Source organism: Amphiura filiformis, chromosome 1 (assembly GCF_039555335.1).
Source record: "Amphiura filiformis chromosome 1, Afil_fr2py, whole genome shotgun sequence".
Classification (NCBI taxonomy): domain Eukaryota; kingdom Metazoa; phylum Echinodermata; class Ophiuroidea; order Amphilepidida; family Amphiuridae; genus Amphiura; species Amphiura filiformis.
Genome location: NC_092628.1, coordinates 89,271,591 through 89,285,221, shown reverse-complemented (window position 1 = coordinate 89,285,221; position 13,631 = coordinate 89,271,591). Strand labels below are relative to the sequence as shown.

Here is a 13,631-nt window from a genome sequence, read left to right as displayed (position 1 = left end):
CTAAAACACCAAAGTGCGAATATTTCCAAACATCTAAATTAGCTAAAAATTTAGGACATGTTACAAAACTATATTGTCTAGAATTTTAGAAGAGTACTTTTAATATTGGCCGCTTATTTTTCACACAGCGACGTTAACTAGGCAATGTACTATTACCTATAACATTAACTAAAACACCAAAGTGCGAATATTTCCAAACATCTTAATTAGCTAAAAATTTAGGATATGTTACAAAACTATATTTTACTTTAGAAGAGTACTTTTAATATTGGCCGGTTATTTTTCACACAGCGACGTTAACTAGGCATATCCCCATACTTTTTACGTAGGCTATTTGTAGAGGTCACGCGTCAATGGGAAAGAGCACTGTGTATTATGTATAGGAAAACGGACAGTAACTGCAGTATGCTACTTCATCGCATCTGCTACTGAGTTCTAAAAAACAGAATTAAATGTTATAATATGTGACATGATCTGGTCAATGGGGGTCAAAGGCGGCAAATTTGAAACTGAGATAAAGGTAAAAATATGGAGTTAAAAAACAATAAAATAGGCCTACATAAGAAAATAGACATCAAAAAACTTCATAACTTTAGAACCAAGCATGCTAGACCTTTGGTGTTTTCAGTAAATGATAGCCTATTGTATGTAGGGCTATAATGTAGGCCTAATAATTACAGCTAATTACAGTAACTCAATTTTCAAAAATGCCTCCTTTGGCCCCCATGGACCAGATCGTGTCACATATGGCTTTTAGACATTTCAACCATAGCTCTTATCCTACAAGCACAATGATTTTGGCTGCATACAATATTGTTATCTGAACTTGTTGTTGTTGTTGTTGTTTTTGTTTTTTGCCCTGCCAAATTTGCTTGGCTCTTTTTGCCCACCCATCAGTATATATACCTACTAACAAACTAACATACTTTTTTTGTAATTTTGTTCAGGTTTGATGGGTTTGATTTTAATGAAAAATTTAAAATAAATGATTTTAATGAAAAATGTAAAGTAAAGCACATTATGAAATTCGTTACGCACACCACCTGGCCGCAAAACAGTCGCTGTATCAGTTTTAGAGGTTTCCTTGGCGCTATATGCCTCTATCAAGATCACGATTGTAAGCTGTAGCAGAAACGTTTGTTTCGCCGGCAATAAATTACAGGAGCCGTGCATGATTGTAAACAACGAATAAAGCCTGATATTCTACCACGAAGATTGTATTCAAGAAGCTGTATTGTTTTAATATAGAGGTAAAATATGTGATGAGACTGATGTCTACCGTTTCACCTGCCTTACCACCAAGGTAATTTACCGTGGTCTATAGGGCTGATCTCAGTGATCTAACTGAGCTGAGGAGACACTTTTTTTTACAAAACATTTTATTACTTTTTTAAGCTTACCGAATATCGAATAGTAAATACCGTATACTCATGTACGGTATCCGGTATGGCATTCAAACTTGATTTGAAGTCAAGTTGCAGCTAGCTCGAGATAAAAATACAGGTTTACATTTGACTGTTTATTTGTAGGGGGCTGTGCAATAATTATGAGCCCTCCAGGGGGGGTGTAAAATTTCGAACAGCCCGCCAAAATCGCTTGCCCCTCTCAGTCTCAGCCTGCCAAAAATCGCTTTCCCCCCTCTCAGCCTGCCAAAAAATCTTTGCCCCCCTCCTTTCACCTAAAGTTACACATGTGCCAAAATATTTTGGATCCCAATTTGGAAATCTTAAATGGCCTAGAATATTGCGACCGCAGCGAGCAGGAAAATTTGCATATTAAAGCATTTCCGTACTGAAGCCTTTTCCGAGCATTTTATGGCACCCCATGAATGTGTGCCGAAAATTGCTTGCCCCCCCCCCTCTCGGCTGGCCAAAATTGCTTGCCTCCCATTTTCGGCTGGCCAAAATTTCTTGCCCCCCAATTTTACCAGGGCTCATAATTATTGCACAGCCCCTAGGTATAAAAGGGAAAAGGTGAATTCAAATTTGGCATCAAACCACATCAAATATATATATATCAAATTAAAGCCCTTGCCTTGAGTAAAGAAAGCCAAAACTGAATACCGTTTTGTTATAGCGCTTTCCGTAGCAAAGTTACATCTTGATCTTGCAGCTGCTGGTCAAAGATTGACTTTCATCAAAAATATTCAGCCAACATTTAATGCATCAATTAAAAAACAAAACAGCATAGCCTTATGTCGAGCAACTTTTTGTGGAACTGCTATCAGAATCCCTCTAAATTTCCATAAAGTGCAATTCTCTCATCACCAAAATAAATTTTTGGGTCAAGTGAAGTATAGACAATATTTAATTTCCTATGCAAAATATGTATTGTGTTTGGGGCCCGATTTGGGCCAATTTGGCTGACAAACGAATGTGTTTTAAGGTAAACTTGCCTTTTATACCTATATTCTGTCGGTCGGCATGACATCACTTGCAATAGAACACTTCTTCCCAGGCCATTGGTTGCTTTTGCCGAGATTTGGCTGTTCCATCTCGCTCCCTCGGACCCGAAGGGGATGCTTAGCGCGCTTCACACGCATTTCAACATGAATACAATACCGTTTTAAGGTGGCTGTGTACTCTCAGACATGCATTGAGTAAAAGTGCAATAAATTTGTAATTATTGGCGCAAAAAATATAAAAGTATACATTTTTCTGAAGGCAAGACATCAATAAATCTTAATATAAATATAGATTTGGGGTAAAAACAACAAATTTGAAGAAAATCACAAAAAGTGAGTTTTTGGCAATATTTGTTAGGTACATCATAACAAAAAACACTCTTTCCAAAATATTTTATTTTGTTTTGAGCTCAATCTTGAGGCTCCATTCCAAAAACGGTTTTTTGATTTTTTTGATATTGGCCTTATTTTTTGAGATATTGACCATATAAGGCATCAAAATGAACTTTTTAAAATTCAAAAACGCCTATTTGCACAAAATGATGCCCAAAATCGGAAATAGACCAAAATATAAAAAATGAGAAAACCGTTTCTTGAGTCGATCATGCTTTTTACGATGATCATATTTGCTTACCTATAGATGCTGTATTTATTGAGTTATCGTATTACCTAAATCGTCATTTTACCGAGAAAATGAACATTGAAATAATGGCCGTTGAAGTTTAAAGTGGTCACATTTTGCACTTTCATCGAATCTCACAGGAGAATGCGACAGTTTTCGTTCTTGTAACTTATATTACGTGAACATCGGGTAAATCCACAGCCCCTTGAGAAGTTTGAGCGAAATCCATTCATAACTTGATATTTAAATCGGGAAAGAACTTGAAAAAACCCACATTTTATCAGCTAAAACGGAGCCATTTGACCACTAGGTTTTTGTGAAATCAGTGCTTCCGTGGTGTTTCCATAAGATGCTTGCCAGCGCGTGCAGGATAAGCGTCAGCGTATCGTCCAGCGTATTTGTCGTTAACAAATTGCGCGATACGCAACGCGATGAGTTGTTGCGCCGCGTGTACCTTGCTGGTACAACAAAGATTTTCTTTCCTTTTCAATTTCAAACACGAGTGGAATAGTGAAATAAAATCCTTAAAATATTGCAGTTGGAGTTTACAAATCTGGATTTTCATTCCTTGTATTTATAAAAAACATAACAAGGTACAAACATATCATAAAAACTCAATTTTGAGAAAGAAACAATGGCTAGAGTACACAGCCGCGTTAAGCTCAACTTGATTAAACCCAATAAGTGATATTTGTGAAAAATCAACCACTCGCCTAGCATCATGCTAGCGAGTGATTAACCACTTTAAAATCTAGACAGCAAGGCCTGGATGGATGTATGTCAGATATGTGATTGGTTTAGTGTTTTCATTATCATATTTTGTGGTGAAAAATGATTACAAAATGTCTAATTTGCAATCATTTATGGAGCAATGATTTCTTCATGCCAACGACTAAGTATGTACATGAATGCCCATTAAACACATACACAGCACTTCTTGGAACTCCCGGTCTGAGCTGTGAGTTCCAATTATTGGAACTGTATTGTACGGTCCGTGTTCCACTAAAAAAACAATTTATGTTGCTGTTGTTCCAGGTTTGCGATGTTGAAACCTCTGTACCCACCATCCATCACATCCTTAGTCATCATAACAGCACTGGGTCTACTAATCTACAATGAATACATAGAATTTATGCTCCTCAAACATAGCCAGTGGACTCAAACAAGTGCACATCAATTGTTTGCCTCTAAAGATACTGAGAATCAAGTACGGGTACTGTTTGTGGGTGACCCACAAATCCAGGGATATCGGGATGAGCCAGCATTACTTGGCTATGTGACAAGATGGGACGCAGACAGATATTTGCAAAGGTGAGTTTTAAATCTTCTTCTTGGGTTCAGTTGGCATGCCCAGACTTGCTGTACTTGATCGCTAACTCTTAATGACAGTAGTGTATACAATCCTTATTAAACGGGTGTGCCCCCCCATAAAAAAAGAAAGAAAAGAGAAATTGGACAAAAAGAGAAGGGAAACTCTTGTGTGCATGTGATTTTGACAAAATTAATCTCATATATGATTATTTCAGCTTTAAAGGAAGGGAAAATTAGGCACACTTCACTCCAAGTTCAATTTGTTATAGTTACATGTTTCATGATCCTTTCTTAGCTCACCAAGAAATCCCCCTCCCCCGGTTGCTGGAGTTTTGTATACGCACCTGAATCATGTGAATTTTCATTTAGAAATTTTGTTTAGAAAGTTAATTCAAATTTCATACCTTGCAGTACTGGACATCCCAATTGCACTTTTATTTCACACAAGCTCCAGGTACATCATCAATTCATCATCCAGCACATTTCTCTTGGGTAGGCAAAAGCTACATGGAATACTTGTTGACTGGTTGGTATGATGATATGACAACCATCACAACATTTTACAATGCAACACATATCCATATCAAGTTAGAATTGTCAGGAATGACTCTACATGTAATAATACCAGAAATAAAACAGTTACTGGTATAAAATACATGATACAAAAGTCAATAGATGTCTTAAAATATTGTGCCTTGTTTTCTTTTAGGTACTTCCAAGAGGTCATGGATTATGTCCATCCAGAAGTGGTAATATTAATGGGTGATTTATTAGACGAAGGCAGTATAGCTAATGACTGGGAATTTGATGTGTATGCACAAAGATTAAAACAGCTCTATGCTGTGCCAGAAAATGTTAAGGTAGGAAACTAAATAATTTGTGACTTATGTTGTTTGTCAGTAATGGAATTATGAGTTAAGATTTGAAATGAAATTTGAATTTTTATTTGGTAATTTCCTGCAGAACCAACTGCTTTAAAACAAACAATATATTTGTCTTGACTCTGACATAAGTTGGGACAGAACCATCTGCATCATGTCTTACCAGCTGTTACAAAGTACTTTGCTAGGCACAGTCATAGACCAATAGACCATAGATTCTTTCTAGGGTCTGTGTACAAGGATGCAGTGCCATTCTACTGGTTGCAGTAATACATGAGACAGTGTGGTTTAACAACCCTTCAATCATTTCTGATGCAGTTTAGCTATCTCCAACTGAATTGGCATGCTTCCTTCAGGATTTTGTCACATCTTTTTTTATCTTGTGATGTCCATCAAATGACATTCCTGAAAACCTAATATTGTAAACCACATTTCCATAAAGGGTTGCAGTCAGCTAAGCTTTGGTCTTTGCACCTGTTCATTCTAAGAATAAAAAGATTCCAGAACGGTTCTTTATTTGTCCTCTCAAGAGAAGCCTTGATGGTTCTCAAGAGGGACCATAAAAGGATACATTTGCACTGCATTCTAGAGAAACATTGCATGGTTAAAAAGCATGAAGAACCTGTAATGGTTATCCAAAGGGTTCTTACATTTTCAGAAACCCTTTTGAAGGTTCAGGGAAAAAAATAACCAGAGGCACCAAAAGCAATTGCCTTGGGTGCCCCATGCCTTTGCCTTGGTGCCCCTCAAAATGTGTAACTTTGGATGTATTCATTAGCATGTGATTGCCTTGGTGCCCTCACAGGCCTTAGCAATATTGCCTGGCTGCCCTCGCAACTGCCAAAATGAACTTTTTTCCCTGAAGGTTCAAGTACAAAAGTTCTGACATGATACACTTTAGATCTCTTTAGAACACTTTTTTCTGATTTTTCTTCCTCAGCTTATCTATGTGGCAGGTGATAATGACATTGGAGGGGAGAGAGCCAGTGATCCACTCACTGATGAGAAGATACAAAGATTTGAAAGACATTTTGGCAGTGTAGCTGAACCTATACAACATAATTTCATTAGTTTCTACAAGGTTTGTGATAATTTATAACATAAACTGCTCAAATAAAGAAAGTCCGCAGTCATGTAACCTGTCCTACACCAAAACTTGATATTGTTAAGGCAATTTAATTGATAAGGTCGTTTGCAGCATCTTGTTAGCTCCAATTTGATACCAAATTTGCTACCAAACACTCTAAATTCAGAGAGATTGATACCAGTATATGAAATTTGGTGCATTTTCAAAAGTTGCAAATTAAAAACGGACCACACGGACCTGTAGAAGTGAATAGCAGAGCGCGACCATTGACATAGCCCGAAACAACCACTAGGTCATATCGATCGCATCATGCCCTAGTATTCATCAGTAAAGCACTGTAGCAAACCATGCGTTTTAAATTAACAATTGAATAAAGCGCGCACTTGGGATAGTCGATAGGGGCCCATCGTGGGCAAGCAAGCTTGACCAAATTACCACACTAAGCAATTTCGACCGCGTACATAGTGTTGATTTGCAACTTTTAAAAATGCACCAAATGCCATAAACTGGTATCAATCTTTGTCACTTTTGAGTGTTTGGTAGCAAATTTGGTATCAAATTGGAGCTAACAAAATTTTGCATACGACCGTATCAATTAAATTGTCATAACACGATTAGGTTTTGGCGTAGGACAGGTTAAATGACTGCAGACTTTCTTTATTTGAGCAGTTTATATGTGGAGGCCGGAGCGGTCTTAATTTTATTTACACACATGGATTTTACATGAAAATAATGTGAATTTGCATTTAATTTTGTAATGTTGCAAGTTTTTAATGTATGTGGTTCTGTGCAGAACTTAATATTTGTTGTCTCACTTCACTTGTTGCAGTTGAATTTCCTACCGTTTCTACACACTCAGCATAGTCCCAAAGTAGATGTAGACCTGACTGATAAGCTTACTGAAATGCAGGAAGAATCTGATAATAAACCAGTTAAGATATTACTGTCCCATAATGCAATATCAGAAACCATGCTACATAGGCATATACAGGTGAGTGCCATGCTCCTTAAAGACATATTGTAACATTTCCATAAGAAATAGAATTGTATTTTTCCCACAAAATGTTAGGTTTCACTGTCAGATATCATGAGATATGTCCTCTTTTAATTTTGGCCCAAACAGATGAGGCGATACAAAGAAAATTGCTATTCAATCCCAGTGCATATTTCGCTAATGCGAGCCACTGTATTTATGGTTTAATAAGAGTTCCTTCATACATTCTTAGATAGCGAGAACCAATCAGAGCAAGCGTTAGAAAAATGCAAACCATGCATTGATTGTATATATGCACAGGCGCATACTACTGAGATGCTGAGAGTGTACTGAGATGCTGATGCATACAATGCACTCCCCCCTTCGGAGCTCGTACATTAAATGCATCATCTCGGTACACATGCATTATTTTGTACAGTTTCACTCCCAACAAGTAATATGCATAAATTAACCTATAAATGTTGATAACTAATGCCAATCTCTTCTGTTCATTACTTTCCACAGATCCTGCAAACTTTAAAACCTCAGTATGCATTTTGTGCTCATACTCACTATGTAAGTACAAGTATGTGATAGCATATAAATCTGTCTATGATGAGTGTGATGGTCAAAATATAATCACATGGTGAAAAATGGCTTGTTCCATTCCACAAGTCAGAACAGCGACACAAGCCAGAACAGTGAGTGGAATGAAAGTTGTAAAACAATACATATTTCACCCAAGTGATTATAATTCCACCATTGGTATCCACTTGATTAACTTTTATTCTGATCTCTAAGTGTACAGCAGGGCAGCAAGAAAGATTAGTATGAAGCCTATAATAGATTGAGAAGTTATAATTGTTAAGAGCAGTTACGTGATAAAAATAGGGTTCAACAATTTTCTCTTGTTATTTAACCTAGACAGATAGTAATCTGATATATTTACAGCAGAGGCAGTGGTGTCTATTCTTCCAAACAAAAATTAATTATTCCCTCACGCTACCATGCTGTGGCCACATCCTTCTCCAGATTCTTCCCCATCCTGAATCCCACAAAAATGCACCCAAAAAGGAAACTTTGATCTATTCCTTAAATGACTCATTAGTTTTATTCTGCCTTCCCTACAAACCTCAAATTCTTCCCTAGATGGTGTAGTCTGGACACTGCACAATTGCATCAAGAGAAAGACTAATGGTTCAAAGGGAAGAGAGAGTTGGGACTGTAAAGCACTTTGACTTTTGAGGCTCTTTAGTATTTATAAAGCTTACAAGTCAGCCTTAGAGTAGAGTGTTAAATAGTAGTCTCATGGCAGTTTAAAATCTTCTTGGAACTTTTTTTTGTGTGTGTGGGTTTTGTTTTCTCTCATTTTTTATTTTCAAAACATAAAATTGTTCCTCAGAGGGCTAAAGTTATTCCCGTCCCATTGGAGGCAAATAATGGAAGAATAGACACCCCTGGAGGTAGGTGGACTGTACATTCAGAGAGCAGAATAAAAATAAAACTATCCCAGAGCTCTGACTCCTCAAACCGAGCTATGGATGGAATTCATAAGAATCTGAACTTGGCAAGCTGTATCCAAATAGGGGGAATCATTTGATCATCATTCATCTGTTGTTTAAAGAAATTGTACCTTTTAACGTTGTTATGAAGCAAGATGCTAAATGTTGAGTGCACATATGTAAATTTTACTGTTAATAATAAGTGTTATTGGTTTCCATAACAGACTGGATACTTGAAGCACAATCTTCAAGAGTTATTAGGTTTATTTAAGAAGATCTACCCTAATGAAGAAGCACCTATAGACCCTCAGGAGGACCAGACATTTGTCACAGAGGAGTATAGGATACCAACCTGTAGTTATCGCATGGGTGTACCAAACATGGCATATGCTGCTGCTTCTATAGGTATGATATGCCAGTCACTTATAAGAGAAAATAAAGAAATATTTAAGATTTAAGAAAAGATTGAAGAGATCTATCTTGTTGACATAATGCCAATATATAATCTATTTAAAATGATTGACTTGTTTCACTTCAAATTGGCTAGTGATGTAAATGCATAGTTTATTGGTCACAATATCAAATTGTGTACACTAACCTAAGCCAGGAAAGTGTATACACTTGCATACCAGGATGGAATAGTGGGCATGCTTGCGCTGGAACCAGGTTATAGCACTGAGGTCACTACTAATCTTAAGGTGAAAGGAAGTATAGAGGTGTGTTATTGTGTTATTCCATGTATTTTATTACCTATCTGGAAACCTGTGTCTTTTTCTTCAATAGATAAATCAGGGCAACTAACCTACACATTGCTGTGGCTACCATCACGTTATAAGCAACTATACCGCTACGCTGTGTTTGCTGCCCTCGCTGTCATAGTACTCATATGGAAATGGTGTGTGCAGTCAACAAGGAGAAAAAGGTAGCCAGTGTGCCATTTCTTTTGTCATTCCAAATCGTGACAATTAGGATATTAACAATACCACCACGATACATGGGTATCATAATATGCTATTCCAGAGTTTACTTACACCCAGTGGCGTAGCCAGTGGGGGGCCGGTGCCCCCCCCCCCCCCGCTCATGATGGCCGTCGGTTCATGAGAGGCCGTCGATAGACGGAAGGTGTTTGTGAAAAATAATTTGGGTGATCAATGGACTAATATTTTACTTTGCTTATGCACGGTATGAAAGAAAGAATGGAAAATTGTATAAAAAATGTTTAAAAATTGAATTATACATAAAAGTAGTTGTTTTGCGGTTGCTAGCAACTGATATCCTTTTGGGGGGGGGCAACCGTTACCAACTTCCGTCGGCAAAAAATATTTTTGTCGGTACATTTACAAGTTGTGCCCCCTCAGTTCCAAAATCCTGGCTACGCCACTGCTTACACCCCCCTTAGAAGACTTGGTGAAATTCATAAACAAATGGGAATTCTCCAAATTGCATAGACATCAGCAAAGTGAGCAAAATTCCTGAACCAATATGCAAAAAAAAAATGGTAATTCTCCCGTCTTCTTTAGTTTTGTCTCACAAGATGGAAAACACCAAGAATTCCCACTGAAAAAAAACCCCAATTGGGTAATTTCTGTTGTAAATTGGTTTTAAAAAGGGAATCTCGTTCTTTAGGGGGTGTAAATAATTTGTGGAATAGCCCAATGTGGCAAGTATTAAACACAGATTAACTTGCTGCAATTTTACCGCATAGCCCTTTTGAGTACTTCATTGGCAACTCTTAAAAGTACAGTACTTTAAGTGTAAGTGTTAAGAATGACATGGTTTGAATTTGGCTAAAATCAGGTAGTTGATTAGTTCTTGCAAGTTCAGAAGATTTGCAGAAATATGGTTTGAAACCATGTGTATGAGATTGTAAATTGTGGTACATACACCATTTGTGTGTAAAGGAAAAAATATTCTGGATAAAACTAAAGAAGCAAAACAAAAAAGTAATGGTATGCTTGAGAAATGATGATGCAAAGTGGAACCGCCCTTTTAAAAGCTTGGGCTGCCCCTGGAACCCCACCATATCTTTAACCCCACCAGGAACCCTTTGCAAGACCTTAAACAGTTGGTAGAGGTGAAATTTGGCACTTCAAATTATATAATTTTGGCAATTCAAATGATATAATTTAAGAACTATTATCTCTGGCCAGTATATATAATGTTTTAAATTACTTAGAATGTTATATTCAAAAATAAAAGCCTGGAAGACGTAAGATTGCTTCCAAGTAAATTGTGCATTTCTATGCTTTTACTTTTGATTAGTTTCAGGGAATGTGTGAGGCAGACCAAAGGTCATACAAATTGAAGTAATTCCAGAATATCCATATTTGGCATCCAGTGTGTGGTAGGGTATTACAAACAGGGTTTATTTCAGGGTTTTTTTAGGATTAGGGTATTTGCTATTAGGGTATGAGAGCTAGGGTTAACCCCTATACAGGGTTAGGATTAGGTATAGTATGAGCTATGAGGGTTAGGGTTAAACAAGGATGCAGATGGTATTCTGGAATTATTCTATATGTAATGGCATTGCTGTAAAAGTATGTAATTTTTGCATGAAAAATTTCTAACGCTTGAAGAAAAGCATGCCCTATACTTTGATCAGTTTGTTATTGGCGGCATTGTTAGGCTTTTACCACTACACCGAAAAGTAGGCCGACATTAAGATTGATATAGTTGACCGTTATCGTCTTTATTTTGTGTGTTAAAGAATGTAGACACAAGTCTAAGACTTCAATCAATAACTTGTGATGCTTCTGGCGAGATGTCACAAAGCAATTCTCAAAATATAATATATTGATATTAATCCGCGATGTTATGAGGCCTGCCGATTACAAGCTGATCAAACTGTAGTGTTAAATTGCAAACAGTTGACATCACTAGCCATGACTGAATGCTGTACAGTCGCTACTGGTGTTTGATCACAAGGAAACCTTGTAGCGACATCACTAGCCATGACTGAATGTTGTACAGTCGCTACTGGTGTTTGATCACAAGGAAACCGTGTAGCGACATCACTAGCCATGACTGAATGCTGTACAGTCGCTACTGGTGTTTGATCACAAGGAAACCGTGTAGCGACATCACTAGCCATGACTGAATGCTGTACAGTCGCTACTGGTGTTTGATCAACAGTAATTAATTTTTGTCGCATGGCATGCTGAGTTGCAACCAAGCATTGATTGATTGAATAAGTAAAAAGCATGATAAGTGAATTATGTTCAAATCTCAGAAGTACTTAGAAATGCCAGAGAAGAGAAATATTACTCAGTATGGGGTAATAATACTGAATGATTGTATTTGCATGCTGTAATGTAACATAGATATGTCCTAAGTGTTTCTGTGCATGAAATGAAGGTGTCAAAGTGGTAAAAAGATATTATATGCTTTGGTATGAAGATCACATAACACAGAAATTTGTATAAAAGAGGATCAGATAAGAGAGGTTGGACTCTTCAATTGTAATCCAGTTGATATCCATACACCCTTTATGGATGACATGGCCTTAATCTTCCACACAGGGGGTGTGAATTTCGAATGTAGTTAGCTGAATAGGTTGCTTCATTTGAAATCTACACCTGTTGTGTGGGAGATTAAGGTCATGTCTTCCATAGGGGGTGTACGGATTTCAACTAGAAGAAGTTCTCCTTGTAAACATTTGGGCATAAGTGCACTTTGTTATTCATCCTTTTTTGTTTTGTTTTTGCATGCACTTGTGCAATGCGCTGCAATTCACCTATAGAGTATAGATGCTTAAAGCATACGTATGAAAGGCATGCACACAAACACAAACTTTGCTAGTAGAATCTTGTTTTGAGATGAACATGCAGAGCTAGGTCAATGGGGTAAGTTAAGCAAGTAGAGCTTCCAGTCAGTGTTCTCTCTAAGAATCTTGTTGTTGGGACAATATGACCATTTATTGAGGATTTGGTTCATGGCTTGAGCCTAAAATCTCAATGAATGTTTTTATTGGACTGATGAAACCCTAGTTTTTTCTTTTTCTTGGTGGAAGGCTTTGCACCAATTCTGGCTAGTCATGCACCAATCGTGCACCATACGGCCTTAGTTTGAACACTGCTTCTAGTTATACTCCATCTATGTGTCAAGTAAATATGCCAAAGTATACCTTGTGCAATGTACAGAAAAGTTTTAACCATGCAAATATAAATACAAATAATTATATTACAAGTATATTATTGGGACATTGAAGCTTCATTTCATTAAGACTTATCATGTAAACAATTGCAAAAGTATGGATCCAGTGTCCAACATTTCAACCCAGTTATGGGCATTGAATTATGCTTAATTCACCTCAGGGGTGTAGCTATGATTTTTTTTGGTTTCAAAAGGGGAAATGAGACTTTCAGTGGGTGCAAAGGGGGCAAGATTAAGATTACCTTCAGGGGCCAAAATGTTGGTGTATCCATGGTGTAAGATATTCATGAGTTAGACTAGTGTTAAGTCTCCATTGAAGAATTAAGCAGCTTACGGAATCAAGAAGATTTCTATGCTAGGCTAATTTCATGCGGTTTTACACAAAAGATAACCCAAAATTGGACAAGCATGGCCAGAAAAATCAAAAACATCTTGGCATCGGGGAGATAATGTTCCACAGGTGCTATGCCACTGATTCAGCTCCCAAGTTTGCTTTTAGGGAGTTTAACACTGTAGGCCCAAATGGCTGTGATAAGGTTTGGACCCAAGTAAATGGTGTGGTTAATTTAGCGGGTCTTTGTCAGCAAAAAAGTAAATTAAAAGTCTGTGTAAAATGAAGCATTATAATATACATACACTTATGTACGAGGTACCCAGGGTAGTATGCATACACATGATGTTCTATTTAGTACATTCCAT

General features: G+C 37.2%; 1 protein-coding gene across 2 annotated transcripts; it reads left to right on the top strand.

Annotated features, from left to right (window-relative positions):
- Window positions 1-1,139: 1,139 nt before the first annotated feature.
- LOC140156722 (uncharacterized) lies at window positions 1,140-13,370 on the top strand. 2 transcript variants are annotated; one of them, XM_072179671.1, is made up of 9 exons: window positions 1,140-1,250; window positions 4,062-4,337; window positions 5,047-5,197; window positions 6,159-6,299; window positions 7,135-7,296; window positions 7,804-7,854; window positions 9,005-9,185; window positions 9,564-9,702; window positions 11,043-13,370. In XM_072179671.1, the coding sequence occupies exons 2-9, from the start codon at window positions 4,069-4,071 to the stop codon at window positions 11,083-11,085; spliced, it is 1,137 nt and encodes a 378-aa protein (XP_072035772.1). In that variant the 5' UTR covers window positions 1,140-1,250; window positions 4,062-4,068; the 3' UTR covers window positions 11,086-13,370. The 2 variants fall into 2 exon arrangements, with proteins under 2 accessions (XP_072035772.1, XP_072035764.1); XM_072179663.1 differs by having other exon boundaries at window positions 1,150-1,303.
- Window positions 13,371-13,631: the final 261 nt, after the last annotated feature.

What these genes read in the sequence shown, in the direction of transcription:
- LOC140156722 (XM_072179663.1), top strand. Translation starts at nt 1,263, where the DNA reads ATGAGACTGATGTCTACCGTTTCACCTGCCTTACCACCAAG. An exon ending in ATATGCTGCTGCTTCTATAG is followed by an intron (nt 9,186 to 9,563) that starts GTATGATATGCC and finishes TTTCTTCAATAG; the next exon opens with ATAAATCAGGGCAACTAACC. An exon ending in CAGTCAACAAGGAGAAAAAG is followed by an intron (nt 9,703 to 11,042) that starts GTAGCCAGTGTG and finishes ACTTTTGATTAG; the next exon opens with TTTCAGGGAATGTGTGAGGC.